Source organism: Lontra canadensis, unplaced genomic scaffold, assembly GCF_010015895.1.
Source record: "Lontra canadensis isolate GAN:19392208 unplaced genomic scaffold, GSC_riverotter_1.0 scaffold23, whole genome shotgun sequence".
In the NCBI taxonomy this organism is placed as follows: domain Eukaryota; kingdom Metazoa; phylum Chordata; class Mammalia; order Carnivora; family Mustelidae; genus Lontra; species Lontra canadensis.
In genome coordinates, this window is record NW_022631017.1 from 11,683,193 (window position 1) to 11,700,702 (window position 17,510).

Here is a 17,510-nt window from a genome sequence, read left to right on the forward strand (position 1 = left end):
TCCCCCCCACCTCCCTCCACAACCTGAAGTTTATTCTCTTTTTTTTAGATTTATTTATTTATTTGAGAGGGAGAGAGCACTCATGGGTTGTGAGGAGGAGCAGAGGGAGAGGGAGAGATTCTCCAGCAGACTCCCTACTGAGTGCAGAGCCTGACGCTGGGCTTGATCTCACAATCCTGAGATCATGACCTGAATCAAAATCTGGAGTCAGACACTTAACTGACTGAGCCACCCTGGAACCCTTGAGTTTGTTCTCTTAAATAGACTCTTATGGTTTGTCACCCTCTCTGTTTTCATCTTATTTTTCCTTCCCTTCCCCTAAGTTCATGTTTTGCTTCTTAAATTCCCCATGTGAGTGAAATTATATGGTATTTGTCTTTCTCTGACTGACTTATTTCACTTAGCATAATACCTTCTAGTTCCATCCACGTTGTCGCAAATGGCAAGATTTCATTCTTTCTTATGACTGAATAATATTCCATTGTATATAAATATCTATACCACATCTTCTTTATCCATTCATCTGTTGATAAACATTTGGACTCCTTCCATGATTTGGCTATGGTTGATAATGTTGCTATAAACATTGTGGTTCATGTGCCCCCTTGAATCACTATTTTTGTATGTGTTGGGTAAATACCTAGTAATGCCATTGCTGGGTTATAGGGTAGCTCTATTTTTAACTTTTTGAGGAACCGCCATACTGTTTTCCAGCATGGCTGCCCCAGTTGAATTCCCGCCAGCAGTCACTAAGAGGATTCCCCTTTCTCTGCATTCTTGCCAGCACCTATTGTTTCTTGTGTTAATTTTAGCCATTCTGATGGGTGAGGTGATATCTCATCCTGGTTTTGATTTGTATTTCCCTGATGATGAATGATGTTGAACATCTCTTCATGTGTCTGTTGGCCATCTGGATGTCTTCCTTGAAAAAATATTTTTTCATGTCTTCTGCCCCTTCCTTGATTGGATTATTTGTTCTTTGCATATTGAGTTTGATAAATTCTTTATAGATCTTGGATACCAGCTCTTTTCAGATACATCATTTGCAAATATCTTCTCCCATTCTATAGGCTGCCTTTTAGTTTTTCTGATTGTTTCCTTTGCTGTGCAGAAGCTTTTTATCTTGATGAGGTCTCAGTAGTTCATTTTTGCTTTTGTTTCCCTCGCCTCCAGAGACACGTCTAGTAAGAAGTTGCTGCAGCCAAAGTCACAGAGGTTGTTGCCTGCTTTCTCTAGGATCTTGACGGATTTCTATCTCACATCTGACCTTTATCCATTTTGAGTTTATTTTATTTGGTTTGAGGAAGTAGCCCAGTTTCATTCTTTTGCTTGTAGCTGTCCTGTTGTCCCAGAACCATTTGTTGAAGAGACTGTGTTTTTTTCCCATTGGATATTCTTTCCTGCTTCGTCAAAGATTAGAGTTGTGGGTCACTTTGTTCTTTTTAATGTTGTGTAGTACTTCACTACAGAAAGCTACCGCAATCTATACATCTATTCTCTTTTTAAGATTTTCTTTATTTACTTGAAGAGAGAGAGCGAGCACAAGCGGCGAGAGCGGCAGGCAGAGGGAGAGGGAGAAGCAGGCTGTCCGCGCTGAGCAGGGAGTCCAATGAGGAGTTCAATCCCAGGACCCCAGGAACATGACCTGAGTTGGAGGCAGACGCTTCACTGACTGAGCCACCCAGGCCCCCCTACATATCTATTCTTGTATGGACATTTGGGTTGTTCCCAGTTTGGGTCTGTCAAGAATAATGCTGCTAGGAACATGTCGTCTGGTAGAAATATGTACTGATTTCTCTTGAGAACAAACTTAGGAATGGAATTCCTGTGTCACACAGCAGACATGAGGGAAGCCATCTTTTTTATTTTTTAATTAATTATTTATTTATTTGACAGAGAGAGAGACACACACACACAGTGAGAGAGGGAACACAAGCAGGGGAAGTGGGAGAGGAAGAAGCAGGCTCCCCACTGAGCAGGGAGCCCAGATGCAGGGCTTGATCCCAGGACCTGGGGATCACAACCTGAGCCAAAGGCAGATGCCCAACCAACTGAGCCACCCTGGTGCCCGGGGGAGCCACCTTTAGAAGGTATTGTCAAGCAATTTTCTAAAGTAGGTGAGCTAGGTCATACTTCCGTCTATAAGATTTAAGAGTTCCGGTTGTTCCCTATCCTTGCCCACACTTGGCAATGTCAGTCTTTTTCGTTTTAGTCATTCTGGTAGGTGCACAGCGCTATCTTATTGTGGTTTTAATGTGCGTTTCCCCCAGTGAGTAATGATCTGCATTTCCTTGGTGACTAACGGTATGTTCTTTACTTAAAAAGGCCCAACAATAAACCCAAATATTGGCCGGGATGATCTTTGCCAAGGTGTGGGTGTTTACTGTTTTTGTTTTGCTGTGTCTTTTGCCTCATGGTCTTTCTGTTTGTTAAGCTGTCTGCCTTTTTTAACTTGAAATGCTCGATTGTTAGAACTGTAGCAATGACCCAAAAAACTTCCACCTACTCGGTTTTACAAATGATGAGGTATAATGATCACAGTACAAGTCAAGTCACTAAGAAATATTTATTTAGCACCTGCTGTATACCCAGCACTGTGGGAGAGGCTGTGAGGGACATAGAGCAGTACAGGACTTGTTTCTGCCCTTCAGAGGCTTACAGTCTAGATGGAGACAGGAGAACCAGGGCACATGAGGGGCTAGGAGGAAACAGTCCAGGCCAGGAAGTTTGGGAGCTTAAGGTGTTTGGGGTCAGATTAAGTGCTTTGGGGCCTCCAGGGGCTCCTGGCTCCGTGCCAGGAAAGACAACAGCTCACAGCTCCCAGGCCCATCTGAGCCCACTCAGCAAGCCCTATCCACAGCCTCTACCCCCACCGTCTTAAAACCTCTGACTCCTTGTTCAGCTGCTATTCAAAGTGCAATGAAATGGGGGAAGGGAGGGGGGCAGTGGGAAAAGTCCTTGGGTGAGTTCCAGGGGCCGGTGTCACCCTTGCCTTCCTAGAAAATTCTGCTCCCCCCAACAACATGTCCCTGACCGAGAGATCCCCACTCAAGAAGGCCTGTCTGACCACCCCAGACCTCTGCCCCAGAAGGCAAGAGGAGGAGATGATCACCACTTGAGCTGCCTGAGGTAGAACTAGGGACACCCTACTTCTAGCATACCCCTTCTCTTCCCAGTCCACTGAGCTGGGGGGATAGGCACCCCAGAGCTGCCACCCAGGGCTGAGAAGGTACTAGAGGGAAAGGGTATGGGGGGGGGCAAAGAGGGACCTGAAAGCCCAGCTGGAAAAGAGAGGCATCTGGAGCTTCTAGAAAAGTGCAGGGGAGGCCAAATGTTGAGACTGGCTCCCCTGTGGTGGCAGAGGGGGTAAGGGGAGGTGGGGTGGTTTGCTACAGGACCCTACCTTCTCCCAGGTCTTCACAGGACAGAGTGGGGCATCAAAGGCGAGGAGAGTGCCACGTCCCCAGCCATGTTCCAGGCTGTGCCCACTTCAAGGTCACCCTGTCCTACCTTAGAGAAGGTGAGGGGACTTCAAAGTTTTGATGATGCTCCCATCCTGTGAAGCCCCCTTCAAAGTGCTATTTACTTCTCAAATTATAAAGAATTTTATAAGGTTTGGGAATACAGGAAAGGGGTGGGATTTTATAACACCTATGAGGCGGTGAGCAGAGGCAGCGGGCTCCTCCAGAGAGCACCACCCAGCAAGGGAGGGTCAGGCCAGCCCCACCTGACCTCTGGGAGCACGGAAATGGGGAGGAAGACATCTTCATTCCCCATAAGATGAAGACATCTTAAATACCTAGCACTCTAATAAGCCTATCATTCTGTTGTCTCATGATTTTTTAAATAATTCTAAAGGCCAAAGGCTGGGGAGGCATTGGGGGATGGTGGTGGTAAGCAGGATATATACAAGAGGAGGAGTTTAAATTAAAACACAAATAATAATTAAGACGCACAAACTGAAGGGCTAAAGGCAAAAGTTGTAGAAGGTGAGGGTAGGGGGGTTATGGGGGGGGCAGGAATGGAACTCTCATATCTAGGAGCTTAAGGCTTCCAGTGAGCCGATTAGGGCTTCCTCTTGGAGAAGATCAGCCGGCGTTTGGAGTGATAGAAATCTGGAAAGAGAAAACAGAAGTCAGCCAACTAGGAGGCAGAGGGCCCAGCTGAGCTATCCACCTAAAGCACACACAGAGGGGGCAGGGACCCCTCCCTAGGGCCAAAGGGACACATTGCCAAGTGCAGGGGAGGACTCTGGAAACTTCCACTCTGCCTCCCAGGAGAGCATTACAGAGAGCTCCCACCACCCTTCACAGAAGTGGCCAACAATAACCAGACCTCCATGCGTGGAGCTGCACCACTAAAGCAGCCAGCAGCCCTATGTAGTTAAATGAAATGAAATAAAATGAGAAATTCAGTTTCTCAGTCACACCAGCCACATGTTAAATTCTCAGTGGCTATTTGTGCCCGCTGGCACTGGACATTTGCATCACCGCAGAATTCCATTAAACAGCACTGCTCCAGAAATGCTGTTAGATAATCTATGACAAGTCTTCTGTGCAGTGACTCAGCCACATAAATGTGAGCTAGTATTATTATGGTCCGTGTTCTTAGTTCTGATCCAGCTGCAAGTTTCCATGGGATTCTTTCTTTTTTTTAAGAAGGCTCCACGCCCAGCATAGAGCCCAACACAGGGCTTGAACTCATGACACCGAGATCAAGACCTGAGCCGAGACCAAGAGTCAGATGCTTTACCAGCTGAGCCACCCAGGTGCCATGGGATTCTTGAATGTTCTTCTCCGAGCCTGTTTCCTCATGTATAATATGAAGCTGACATTGGTGCACTGCTCTAAGGACCGAATGAAATGCTCTAATGGCTTTGGTCTGGGCCCTGCCATAAGAAATGCCTCAAAGTTCAGCATTGCTCATTCATTTTTTTTTTTAATCAAGCACCTACTATATGCCAGACGCTGTCCTAGGTGCTGGAGATTCAGCAACAAACAAGAGAGATGCAGATCTCTTTCTCATGGAGATAATATACTCACGAGAGAGATGAACACCCAGATAAGGCAGTAGCTGTTGAGAGTAAAAGCAGACAAACGAACAAGATGCCAAAGAGAAAAAAACTAGGCTGGGAAGGCAGATGGCAAGTGTGTGTGTGATGGGGAAGGTGAGTTAGGTTTGGATAGGGTAGCCAGGAGACTGCTCTCATTAGTTTTCTCTACACTGTAAATTTGCTGTGGGACCTTAGGCAAACCACTCCACCACTCCACCACTCCACCACTCAGAGCCTTATTTCCTCTCCTATAAAAGAGTGGCAAGAATGCCATATGGTATAGGCCTGCTATGAGAATTAAATGAAACCCACCTTAGAAACCACCTTAGGGGCACCGGAGTGGCTCAGTCAGTCACACGTCTGCCTTTGGCTCAGGTCATGATCCCTGGGTCCTGGGATTGAGCCCCGTGTTGGGCTCCCTGCTCTGTGGGGAGTCTGTTTCTCCCTCTCCCTGTGCCCCTCCCCCTGCTCATGCTTTCTCTCTCTCTCCCTCTCTCTCTGGTAAATAAATAAATAAATCTAAAGAAAGAAAGAACGAACGAAAGAAAGACTATTTTATAAGGGAACTGGCATATATTAAATGTTCCCAATAAATATTAGCTAGCTGGTCTTGGCTGCAGACCTGCTGTGTGACCTCAGGCAAGTTGCCTCCCCTCTCTGGGCCTGTTTCCCTTTTGACCCAGTGAGCGAGCCGGACCGGACAGGCCAGCCCCCTGCACCATGAACTCTGAGAGGCCCCCTCAGTGTCCTTCCCTGCACCCATGCTCACCTGTCAAGCTGGTCTGCCGCCTTTTCCGGCCCTGAGAGGTGCCAGGAGCCCCTGGGGATCCCTCTGGCCGCTCGGGGGAGTGAGGCATGAGGGTGCAGGAGAGCGACAGGTCCAGATGGTCCTCCTGAGCGGTCCCCTGCAGCAGGCCAGATGAAGGGCTGGGCCGCTTGCCCCCTCCCAGGTCATCCCGGCCCCCCCGGGACCCTGTAGGCAGGTAGAGCTTGGGCAGGCCCAGGCCCCACACACGCTCCCAGGCAAAGTCGCCCTCCAGTGGCGTCTCAGTGATGAAGTCGAAGTTCCATCGCTCCCGGGCCTCCTGCACACAGCCGGCCATCAGCGCGTCACAGTCTCGCTGCAGCTGCTCACTGTCCACGGGGCCGAAGAGCCGGCGGCAAGCTGTGCTGCCCCGAGGGATCTGCCGGTCCTCCCTGGATGGCTCCTCCATGTCACCTGTGGCTGAGACACAAGGCCCCGGTCACTCGGGAGGTCACGCCCTATCTTACCAGGCTGTGCTCTGCAATGCGAGCTCGCAGGACACCTTCCTACGAGAACATGAGGTCTCTCTGGCTCCTTCCAGTTGATTTGCCACCATCTCCTTCCCAGAGGTCACCCCCAGCCCCCAGTCAACAGCCACTGGGTGGGGACAGAACTCAGCCATCCTAGCACCGCAAGGTCACTGGGGGAGTGGGCAGCTGAAGGACAAGTTATGTCAACAAAGACAAGTTTATTGCAATAGCAGGGATCAGAGTCCTGTTTACTACCAGGTATTATCAGCTAAAATCAATTTGTTTCCCCCTGAGGTGTCCCTCATGGGCGTGAATGCCCCAAGTACGTGTGAATTGCCAGAGTCCAGCAGCTTCCCAACCCCAGCCCTGGGCAAAAGGTCAGGTCCCAAGGGAAAGGACAGGCTGACAGCTCCTCTGGGCTCCTGAATCCCTCCACCCAGATGTCCATGTGGCATAACTGTTCTGAAATTCAAAAGTACCCTGGTCTTTGGGATAAAAACAAAAACAAAAACAAAAAAACAAAACAAAACAAAAAAATCACCTAGTGGTCCTAGCTCTGCTGCTTACTACGTAAACTTTAAAGAATCCCTTAAAATTTTTTAAAAATTAAAAAAATTAAAAGTCACTTAATGTCTCTGGGCCCCAGGTTTCTCATCTATAAAAAGGGACTGTAGAAGCACACTCAAGCAATCGGTCAGGGAGTCGCAAGGTCAGTTCAGGCAAGGCAATAGAACAGAGGTGAGAGGCTGTATTTTGTGGTTAAGAGCCAGGGCTCTGGATCAGGATGGCCTCGGTTGGAATCTAGGCTCTGCTGGGTAACCCTGGACAAGTAGCTTGACTTCTCTGGGCTCTATTTGCCTCGTCTGTAAAATGGAGACAGTAACTGCATGTCTCAGAGGACAGACATGAGGATTAACTTCAGTTACTGTAGGTATCATGCTTAGAGAAGCACCTGGATATCTAACGGCTTGGAAAACAGAAGTCTTACTATTTCTTTCTGTGTTCAGTTCTTCCCGAGCCTTCTCTAAGTCGCTCCCCACTGGCCACCAGCTCCTTCAGACACCAGCTGACAGGTGCTATGTGCTGAGGGCCTTTCCCAAGGATGTCCTCAGGCAGGAGGCCTGGGGGTGAGGAGGGGCAGGGCTGGGCAGGGCTGGGTGAGGATTTCTCCCAGGCTGAGCCACATCCTGCCAGGCACATTGGGTGATCTGTAGTCTAGACAGTCTGGAAGCCCCTGCCCCACGTTTGCTATGTCCCAGGAACCCGTTTTGCAGGCAAAGAAAATTAGAGGTGGCCGGTCTACCAGGTTCCTCCCTTCCCACTTCAGAAGAGGGAAAAGCAAGGGTGAGTGTGCTCATGACGAGGCACCGGCCCCCACCTGCCCTGCTCTGGCCTGACGCCAGGGCTGAGCGGCTGGGCAACCTTGGCAGGGACTGGGTCTTCCTGAGGACAAGTCCTGCTTTGCAGGCTCGGAGGGTGAAAGCTCTGCTGAGTGATCTCCTGGGTCAGGAAGCCTGAGACCCTTGCCACAGTTACCCCTCCCTACCCCACCTTTCACAGCTTATGGGAGAGGGGGAGGCACTAGGTGGCCTCAGAGCAAGTTTAAAGGGCAAGAGTTTGGAGAGATATGAAGCTTACCCCTAAATCAGAAAACCAGAAAGGCCAAAGGCCACTGGCCCATGGAGGGGTTACGCAGTGCAGTGGGCAGAGCCTTCAAATAACCTTCACCCACTCTCTTCAGGGCAAGGGTCAGGATTTATTTATATATTTTTATGTGCCAGGGCCTGTTCTAATAAGTTTACCAATATTAATTTTCCTAAAGGAGTGGATATATTTGAGAGGGGGTATATTTGCTCCTTTTTTTTTTTTTTTTTTACAAAAGTAACTAAGCCTCAGAGAAGTTAAGTAACTTGCCCAAGGTCACACAGCTCACAAGCAGCAGCACAGCCAAGATTTGAACCCAGCTGTGCTCTGGTGTTCATCTCCACTCCCTCTCTAGTTTTGTGCTCCTAGCCCAGGAAGGGGTTTTTGTGATTCAGCCCAGCAGGATCACGTAGGGAGCTTTTTAAAAATACAGATTGATAGGCTCCTCTCTCCCCAAATTAACTTAACTCATATTAAAAGGGATTTAAGCAGGTGTTTGGCAGTTTCCCAGATGGGCACTCTTAGTGTGCCATTCAAGGGAGATACACAGGATGGCCCAAGCGGACATTCTGGGTCTCAGTGCCTCATTGGCTCTAGGAGGAGGAGTCTGCCTAGGATTTTATCAGGAAGCTGGATGTTCCCTGGCTTCTAGGAGCTGAAGATTGGACCCGAATCCAGGCAGGATCCTCCCTCCTACCATCCCTGCCCTTATGGCTCTCATAGGCTTCTCATCAAAACCTGATCTCACTCCCATTATCATAACTCCCAGTACAGGAAAAACTCTGAAACACAAACCCTTGTTTTACAGGTAACTAAGAATAGCTCCCTTTGTTAGCCTTCGTGCCTCAGACTTCAACCAATTTTAATTCCGAAGTAAACAGTAAGAACTCGGTACACATTGCTGAACCAATGGGTACTCTTCAAGGGGCGCTCGCAGATGCCGCTCAGCCCAGCAGAAGCGAGGCGGGAAGGAAAGGCGGGCGAAGCGGCATTCCGCGGGAAGGCGTGCTTGCTATTCGCGCCGGGGCCGGAAGGGGGCGCTGGTCGCCAGGAAATCATGCGCAGGGTCGGAGGTGCGTGGGCAGAGCCTTGGACAGCAGCAGGGAGTTGTGATGAGTCAGTTTCCTGCAAAGTGCTCCCCGCCCGCCAAAACTTCGCTTCCACTCAGGCTGCAGCGTCCCCCTCGGGTAGGGAGGGGCGAAGGGGGGGTGCCGGGGGCCGCAAACACGTCACGCTGAGCTAGCCAGGCTTCCGAAAGCCCCGCCACTGTTGGGAAACCGCGCGCTCCTCTGTGACAGAAACACACACACACACACACACACACTCCGCACGCACAGCCGCGCAGAGGTTTGGTCCCTCCACCTTATCTCCACGCCCAAAGCACGGGATGAGTCAGATCCCTGGAAATTAAAAATAGACGAAAGCAAGGAAAACAAAACCGCTCGAAAGTCTTACTCGAAACGCGACGTGGAGAGAGGGAAGGGTGGGTAGCTGTCTGGGCACCCTAAAGTGCCAAACCAAATTCCCAGATTCTTTTTCGCACAAAGAGGGCGCCAGTGTCCCCCGAGGGCCCCCGACAGGGCGGATGCGCTGTGGCCCGCTCTGGGCGGCGGCGCCCAAAGAACGACTTGTCCTCCCGCTCTGCTAAGACCTGTCGCCCTCGGAGAGGGCAGTTTGATGGGGGACACCGGGGGCTACCGGATGCGGCTGTCAGAGTCCCTGAGCAGCGTCGCGCCCCCCGAAGTCGCACCCTCCAATGTGACCTCTCAGCGTCTTCTCTCCCCGGGCGTGGGCAGCGCGCCCCGCTGCCCCGCAGTGTAGGGCTCGGCTCCCGCGGCGGAGTACGGCGCCCTGACCCAAGGGCTGGCTGGGCGGAGGCTCTGCGGGCGCGATGGAAGAGAAGTATGTCACACTCCTGCTCTTCTCAAACTGACTTCTGGCGCAAGCCCACCCCGCTCAGGGCCACAACTCTGGGTCCTCGAGGGCGCTCTCCGAGGCGGGGACCGGACACCAGTACTGGCCCTCCTGATGTCCCGGCTTCCCTGAGAACACTGGCTGCCAGCCAAACAGTCACTGTGCTGACGAGAGGACAGGGACCGCGGAGGGCCGCGAAGCCGATTTCTGGGGGGCCATTGTCCCCCAGCCGGGGCGGAGCTCTGACCTCACCCAGCCAGTTTCCCGGGGTCTCCTTGTCACCGTGAGTCACCTCCTCGATTGCCCTTAAAGGACGTGTCCCAACACGTTCCCAAGGACCAGGGACACAGCCCGCGCTGACCTCAGCGCCCAGCCGGTGGCGGACACGGAGGCGTCGGGGACCCAGACCTCAGGGGTCTGGGCGGAGACGGCGCCGATTGGATCCTAGAGCCGCCCGGGAGCGGATCGCGAGTGAACCTGCTCTGCGCGGCGTTCCCCGCCCCTCCCGGGGCTCGGCGCTCAGGGGCTTCATCCGCTCGCCGCCACCGGGAGCCGCGCGGGGGTCCCGGGAGCGCGGGTCCACGCCTCCCCTCGCCGCTGCTCGGTTTCAGCGGAGCCCTGTCTCTCGCCGGCCGGGGTCTCCGACACAGCCCGACCTCCGTCACAAGCGCCCCGTACAGCGACACCCGTGGGAGCAAAACCCAGACCCACGCACAGACCCACGCACGGCGTTCACCTGTGAAGACCACACACACACACACACACACACACACACACACGGACGCGCTCCGCTCCGAGCCGCCAGCCCAGCGTTCGCTCTTGCCTGCCACGATTCCCTCACCTCCTCCGAGGGTCTCGGTGGCTCCGTGAATCAGCGCCTGGCTCCCGCTCTCCAAGCCACGGTCTCGGGGAGCAGCTCACACCTCGGCTGGCACCGCCCGGCGCTGCCCTTATATAGGATTGACGTCCGAGGGCTCCGCCCACCGAGGGCCGGGGACCGCCCCTTCTGCCGCCGCGGGTCGCCAGGCGCAGCCCGCCAGCGCTCTGAAACCTCTGAGCTCAGATGCCAACGTCGCGTGCTGCAGACGGGCGCTTCCCTCCTCCCCCGAGCCCGCGCCTGGGCCTCTGTGCTTGACACATGTCACCCCCAACGGAGCCCCAAATCCGGGTTGTTTGAATTGGGCTGTGAGTTGGCACTCCCCACGAAGGGATGGCATTCTTAGGACGCGAGCCCTTTCTCTGGCCCTGAAAACACGAGGTATGACATTAATAGATAAAACTCCATAAATAATAACAAGGATGTACCTCGCTTTGCAATTCCCGGAAAAGCCCACTCTACCACCGATATTCCCACGGATCCCTCACTGGACACCCCCTCCCTAAGCACCACCTGAAGAACCCAGACACCCAGCAAAGCATCTTGGAGACCAGAACAGGATTCGATCCCCTTTATTTCACAGTGAGGAAATCAAGGTCCTCAGAACTAAAGGGATGCGAAGTTGTTGCTTGTCAAAAGTCTCAAGGAAGGAGGGATTTGGGAATCCTTCTCAAAAAAGGGCCAACCAGGTTTCTAGGGGAAATCAGGAAATGGGGTAAATCATACCTTGAACTAACTAACCTCCCTATGCCCTCCTCCTCAAGGCCCACATCCACCTCCTCCTCACCTGAACAGCAGAGATCTCTATGATTGCAAGAGATTGTTTTAAAGATTTTACTTATTTATTTGAGAGAGAGTGAGAGAGAAGAAAGAGCAGGGGCAGGGGAAAAGGGAGAGAGAGAAGGGGAGAGGGGAAGGAAGGGGAGAAGAAGAAGCAGTCTCCCCGCTGATTCAGGGAGTCCAATTTGGGGCTCAATCCCAGGACCCCTGGATCATGACCTGAGTTAAAGGCAGATGGTTAACCCACGGAGCCACCCAGATGCCCCTGATTGCAACAGATTTGTTGGCTAGGAAGGGGAGAGGATTTGGTAAGCAAATTATCTCCTGGATTTTCTCCCAAACAATTCACTTACACTTCTGGGGGAAACTGAGGCTCAGAGAAGTTCAGTGACCTGACTCAGGTCACACAGTAAATAAATAGCTCTGACTGGAGCATAGGCCTATTGCCTCCCCCAGCTCTCTGCTTGTTGCCCTCTCTATTAAAAGTGGATCTAGAAAGGGAAGCCCCAGCACCCCTCATTTTCAGGCAGTGTACAGAGGTGACACTGATGAAAGATAATTCTGGAAACATCCACTTGTGCTTCTCGCTGGTGGGTCAGAAGCAAGTGAGGTGACCATTTCCTCCCACCCACTTCCCACCACTAGCCCCTCTTGCACCCCATTTTTGTTTCCTCCTTTCACCTAAAACATTTGTAGTTTTTGCTTTTAAAAAATGGCAAAGAACAGGGGTGGGTGCCTGGCTGGCTCAGTCAGGAGAACGTATGACTCTTGCTCTCAAGGTCTGAGTTCAAGGGCCATGTTGGGCATAGAGCTTACTTTATTTTTTTTTTTTTTTTTAAGATTTTATTTCTTCATTTGCCAGAGAGAGAGAGAGAGCAAGGGAGCACAAGCAGGGGGAAGCAGCAGGCAAAAGGAGAAGCAGATTCCTTGCTGAGGGAGGAGCCCGATGTTGGGCTTTATACCAGGACCCTGGGATCATGACCTGAGCTGAAAGCAGACCCTTGATGGACTGAGCCACTCAGGCATCCCATACAGCTTACTTTAAACAAACAAACAAACAAACAAACAAAAATAGAACACTAAAATAAATTTTTAAACCTTTTGAAAGCACCTGGTGGCTCAGTGGGTTAAGCCTCTGCCTTCGGCTCAGGTCATGATCTCAGGGTCCTCTGATCAAGCCCCGCACTGGGCTCTCTGTTCAGCAGGGAGCCTGTTTGTCCTTCTCTCTCTGCCTGCCTCTCTGCTTACTTGTGATCTCTCTCTCTCTCTCTCTCTCTGTCAAATAAATAAAATCTTTTTTTTTTTTTTTAATTACAGAGAACAGAATGTTACTTTGAACAGAAATCCCTCTAAAAAATAGAACCCAGGCTTGGAGCAGCTACAATTACTGACATCTAGGACTGTTCAGTGTCTGGAAATCTCTGCCTAGACATGCCCCATCTTCTTCCTCTAACGCAGCTGACCTCAGGGAGGACAGGTCTTCTCTGCTGCTGGCATAGGAGCCCCAGTAGGGGTGGGAAGGCACAGCACCAGACTCCCTTGCCTGCCTGATATTGGACTCAGATCAGGACTATACCTGGACATCAGGAGGGCCTCACAAAGGCCAAGACCCCAGGACCAATCCCTTCCCTGCCCCCATTCCCAAAACACACACATACCCAAAAGCTGGGTTGTCAAATGTCCAGCAGAAGACAAGCATATCCTCCAGCTGCCTTGAATCCCCTTGGTTTTCAAGCACTTCAAATAGACTTGATATTGTCTGTCTGTTTACTTTGGGGGAAAAATTTTTTTTAATGAAGGTTTGTATTGAATTATTTAAAGTTTTGTGGCACTGAACTTCACAATGAAATAATTCTTTTTGTTGTTGCTGTTGGGAAGTGAATTTTGTGTTTTGTTTTGTTTTGTTTTTTTATAACTTCTAGCTCACCACCACCACCACAACAGAACTCAACAAATATTTATTAAGTACCTACTAAGTATCTAATACTGTTCAGTACTTTTTTAAAAAGTTTCCAACCATACACTTGAGTGTATAGCCAAGTATGTCCTTAAAGGAGGACTTCGGCCATGAAGAGGGCAAGAGAGCAGGTTGTTAGAAGTCACACACAAGATCTAATGCAAAAATTGCCTGTGCGCGCGCACACACACACACACACACACACACACACACCAGATCCCAGGCCAGGCTAGTCCCAAGGGATCTGCTGCAAACCTCATATTTCTGTTCAGAGAAATTCAGACCAAAGTCTCCTTGGGGTCTCTGGGGGTCTCCTGTGTCCTACCATTGTCCCTTTGTCCCAAAGCTGGCAGCCGGAAAGACAGAACAACCACCACCCCCTTCCAGGCCAGTGCTCAACATGTTGGGACATGTTCCTGAGGGCTGGAGGGCTAGTCGGGGCTATAGCCTGCTGCCCGGGCATGCTCCCCAGGAAGGCGTTGGCTTAAGGATGGAGGGAGGCTCTTGCCTGGAGAGCAAGAGGTTTCAGGTCAGCCCCTCCACCAGGAGGGAGGTAATAACAGAAGGGAAAGCTGGAAAGCCCAAGTCTAAAGAAGGAAGATGTAAGGGTGGCTACAGGAGCTGCCCAGGAAGGGAGAGGAAGTACTAGGAACAATGTCGCCATTTCTCAGAACATGTCCGGGGAGTCCCGAATAGGGGTACTAGGCTTTCAGAGGAATTCACCTCCACACAGGCTCCTAAGAAGTGAGACCCTAGAAAAAAGACAGAACAGAAATATTTATTGCACTACTGAAGAGAAGTCCTGCTTCTTTTTTTTTTTTTTTTTTTTTTTTTTTTAAGGAAGAATGAGTTTGAGAGCCCCAACCCTGACTTGCTGGGGGCTTTGCCCAGCCAGTCAACCAGTACAAAAGATCAGTACTATTAAACAGTGAGACAGAGAAACCTGTGACAGAATATGGGTCACACAAACACTTCCAGTCTGTCTAACCTGACAATTTCACCTTCCCTAAGTCTGAAATTTCACCATTAGAAATTCATTCCTTTGGCATGATTCCTTCTTTTCTTTATTAAATAAGCTCATATAGGCATAGTGCCTAGCACATAGAAATCACTCTGTGATGATTAGCTATCATTACTGATTGTTATACAAGCACCCTCAGGAAAGCATCCCTTGAAATTGAGTAATCATTTACACTTTAGTGAGTATCTTAGGCAGGTTTCCTAGAAAACACTCTGAAGTGGAGATATGCTTGAAGGAGGTTTCTTGGGGAGTGCATCCCCACTCAACACCTGTGGGATCCGACAGAGATCCGACAGAGAGATGAGTTGGGCTGTGATGGAGATCAGAGGCCCTAGAGAGGCTCCAGCTGATCCCACAGGGAGCTCTGGATTTGGGATGTCCTTCAGAGTTCCCTGAATTGAAGCAAGGGGGCTGGGCCTTTATTCTCCTGCTTTGACCAATCATTTGGATGTGGCTGCCCCTGAATTAGGGGATGGGATGAGCTTGGCTGAGAGAGCTCCCTTATCTGAGGCTGATTCCTATAAGCATTAGCAACAGCCAGCAGGGAGAATGAGTGCCTGGGTCCTGCAGAGGGTTCTGGGTGGCACAGGAAGTGCTGTGAACACAGACCACCTGAGGAATGAAGGGCTCACTATGCCTCGCATATATTGTTCCCTGTTCCTAGAATGAGTATTCCTCACCAACCTACGCCACCTCCACTCCTTTCTCTACATGCTGAACTCCTATTGATCCTGCATGACCCAAGCTGCAAGACCCAACCTACATGACCCCTCAGAGGGAGGCCTTCTCAGGGCTCCCTCTGGCTCCCAGAGCTCCTGGTGAGCAATCCATTCCACTGGGCCTTGCTGGCTTGCTTGGTTTGTGTGCCAACTGTATTCCCTGAGCCGGGAATCTGGAGGGGTTGAGCCCATATTTTATTCATCTTTGTACCTTTGAGACCTAGCAGCCTCAGCCAGAGTTCACTGAATATTTACGAAAGTGCCATTTTTAGCCTGTACTCTGAGATTAGGCTTCAATGTCACTGCTTCTGAATCCTTTCTTTTATTTATTTATTCATGTATTCACTCATTCATTCATTTATACATATATATATATATATATATATATAATTAACACACACACACACACACACACACACACGCAAAATTAACACTCATTGCTCACCCCAAGAACTAGAACATTACAAGAACTAGAACATCACTGACACCTTCCTGTGAGTTCCTCCCTGTCCTGTAGTAAACACTACCTTGAATTCTATGTTGAACTTTCCTTTGTTTTCCATAGTTTTATCACATGTGGCCAAGACAGTCATGCCGGTCCACTGTTCTATGTGCTCCCAGCCCATCCTTGCATGTTAGACAGGGTTATGTGACTTGTTCTGGCCAATGAAATGTGAGTTTCAGTGACTTTTGTCTCTTCAGGGCTGAGGCCAAGTGAAACTCTCCAGGCTTTCTGGTCTCCATGGCTGTGGCAAAGGTGCGGTTTCATGTCCCAGATGATGCCATGTCAACATGGTGGGGCCTCCAGCAGCCTGGGTTCCTCAGAGATCATGTGGAACAGAGTGCCCTTCCGACTCATGTGGGGAATGTATGTGAGAAGGAAATACCCCTTTATTGCATAGCCACTGAAATGTGGAGGTTGTTACTGCACGATAACCTACCTACAATCTCTCCATGGGGGTGGGGGACACCTGGGTGGCTCAGTCATTGAATGTCCGACTTCAGCTCAGGTCATCATCTTGGGGTCCTGGGATCGAGCCCTGTGTGGGGCTCCCTGTTCACTGAGGAGTCTGCTTCTCCCTCTCCCTCTGTACCTCCCCCTGCTTATGCTCTCTCTCTGTCTCTCTCTCTCTAATAAATAATAAAATCTTAAAAAAAAAAAAGGTTTATCCATGTGGCTCTGGACAGTTGCAGTTCATAGAAGTCTGTGGCACACAGCAAAGTACACCTCTGGGTATTCATACTCTTTTGTAGCTGCTTCCCCTTAAATCTGTCTGGTTCATGCTCTTTTGGCCAACAGAATGGGACAGAAATAACCTGTACCCCTTCCAGGCCTAAGCCTGAAGGAGATCTAGCAACTTCTGCTTTTGCATTCTTGAAGCCTTGAGATAAATGTGGGACATTTGAGGACTCTAAGACCACCATGCTGTGAGAAGTAATGTGGAGAGGCACGTGCAAGATCCCTGAGCCCCTCCCCACCCCTACCCCCGCCACACACACTCTCCCCGAATAGCCCCAGCTGATCTCCTGGCTGACGGCCAGGCTTAATGGACCCACCTTGTGAGTGGGACCATCCTGAAAGTTGATCATTCAGGTAAACCTCACCAGTCAAAGGCCTGTGGGGTAGAGACAAGCCATTCCCAATGTGCTGTTGCCTAAATTATAGACTTGTGAGAAAGTAAAGATTGTGGTTGTCACTAAGCTGTAGCATGGTTTGTTGTGTCGTAATATTTAATTAAAATGGGGTTTGATCATTTTCACCATTCTTTAACATCCAGTGGTCCCCATTGCTTCTCAAGGGGCACTTGGGTTACTTCCAACGTTATGTTATCAAGCACTCGGCTGCTCTGACTTTTTTTTTTTAAGTGTGGAGCCCAACGCAGGGCTTGAACTCACGACCCTGAGATCAAGATCTGAGCTGAGATCAAGAGTTGGAGGCTTAACAGACAGAGCCACCCAGGCGCCCCTGCTATGACTATCCTTAACCATTTCTCTGGGAGTACCTTTGGAAGCGTTTGTCTTGGATATACACCTAGGAGTAGAATTGCCCGCCATCTTCTTGTCAGGGGAAGTGATTAAGAAATGCCACCCCCAATGTCTGGGCCTCTTTCAGGATTATTGGAACAAATCTAAGACACGGAACAAATGTTGGGGATTATCATTGCTTGCATTTTTGTGGAGGAACAAACAAGCATCCAAATTAATGAAGCACTAATGGTAGAATTTCAGATACTGGACACCTGAGAGTAGGCATATGATGGCAAGGGGAA

The 17,510-nt window shown here is 50.2% G+C and overlaps 1 protein-coding gene across 6 annotated transcripts; it reads right to left on the reverse strand.

The window, feature by feature from the left end:
* Positions 1-2,552: 2,552 nt before the first annotated feature.
* CDKN1A (cyclin dependent kinase inhibitor 1A) lies at positions 2,553-10,821 on the reverse strand. 6 transcript variants are annotated; one of them, XM_032862358.1, is made up of 3 exons: positions 10,728-10,821; positions 5,823-6,272; positions 2,553-4,115 (listed from the first exon to the last, which is right to left on the reverse strand). In XM_032862358.1, the coding sequence occupies exons 2-3, from the start codon at positions 6,265-6,267 to the stop codon at positions 4,066-4,068; spliced, it is 495 nt and encodes a 164-aa protein (XP_032718249.1). In that variant the 5' UTR covers positions 6,268-6,272; positions 10,728-10,821; the 3' UTR covers positions 2,553-4,065. The 6 variants fall into 6 exon arrangements, with proteins under 6 accessions (XP_032718249.1, XP_032718245.1, XP_032718247.1 ...); XM_032862354.1 differs by having other exon boundaries at positions 5,823-6,278; XM_032862356.1 differs by having other exon boundaries at positions 5,823-6,278; positions 10,710-10,821.
* Between the last annotated feature and the right edge of the window lie 6,689 nt (positions 10,822-17,510).

Coding starts and splice junctions, on each gene's coding strand:
- CDKN1A (XM_032862358.1), bottom strand. CDS start 6,267: ATGGAGGAGCCATCCAGGGAGGACCGGCAGATCCCTCGGGGCAGCACA. Junction 4,116..5,822: donor GCGGCAGACCAGCTTGACAG/GTGAGCATGGGT, acceptor TTCTCTTTCCAG/ATTTCTATCACTCCAAACGC.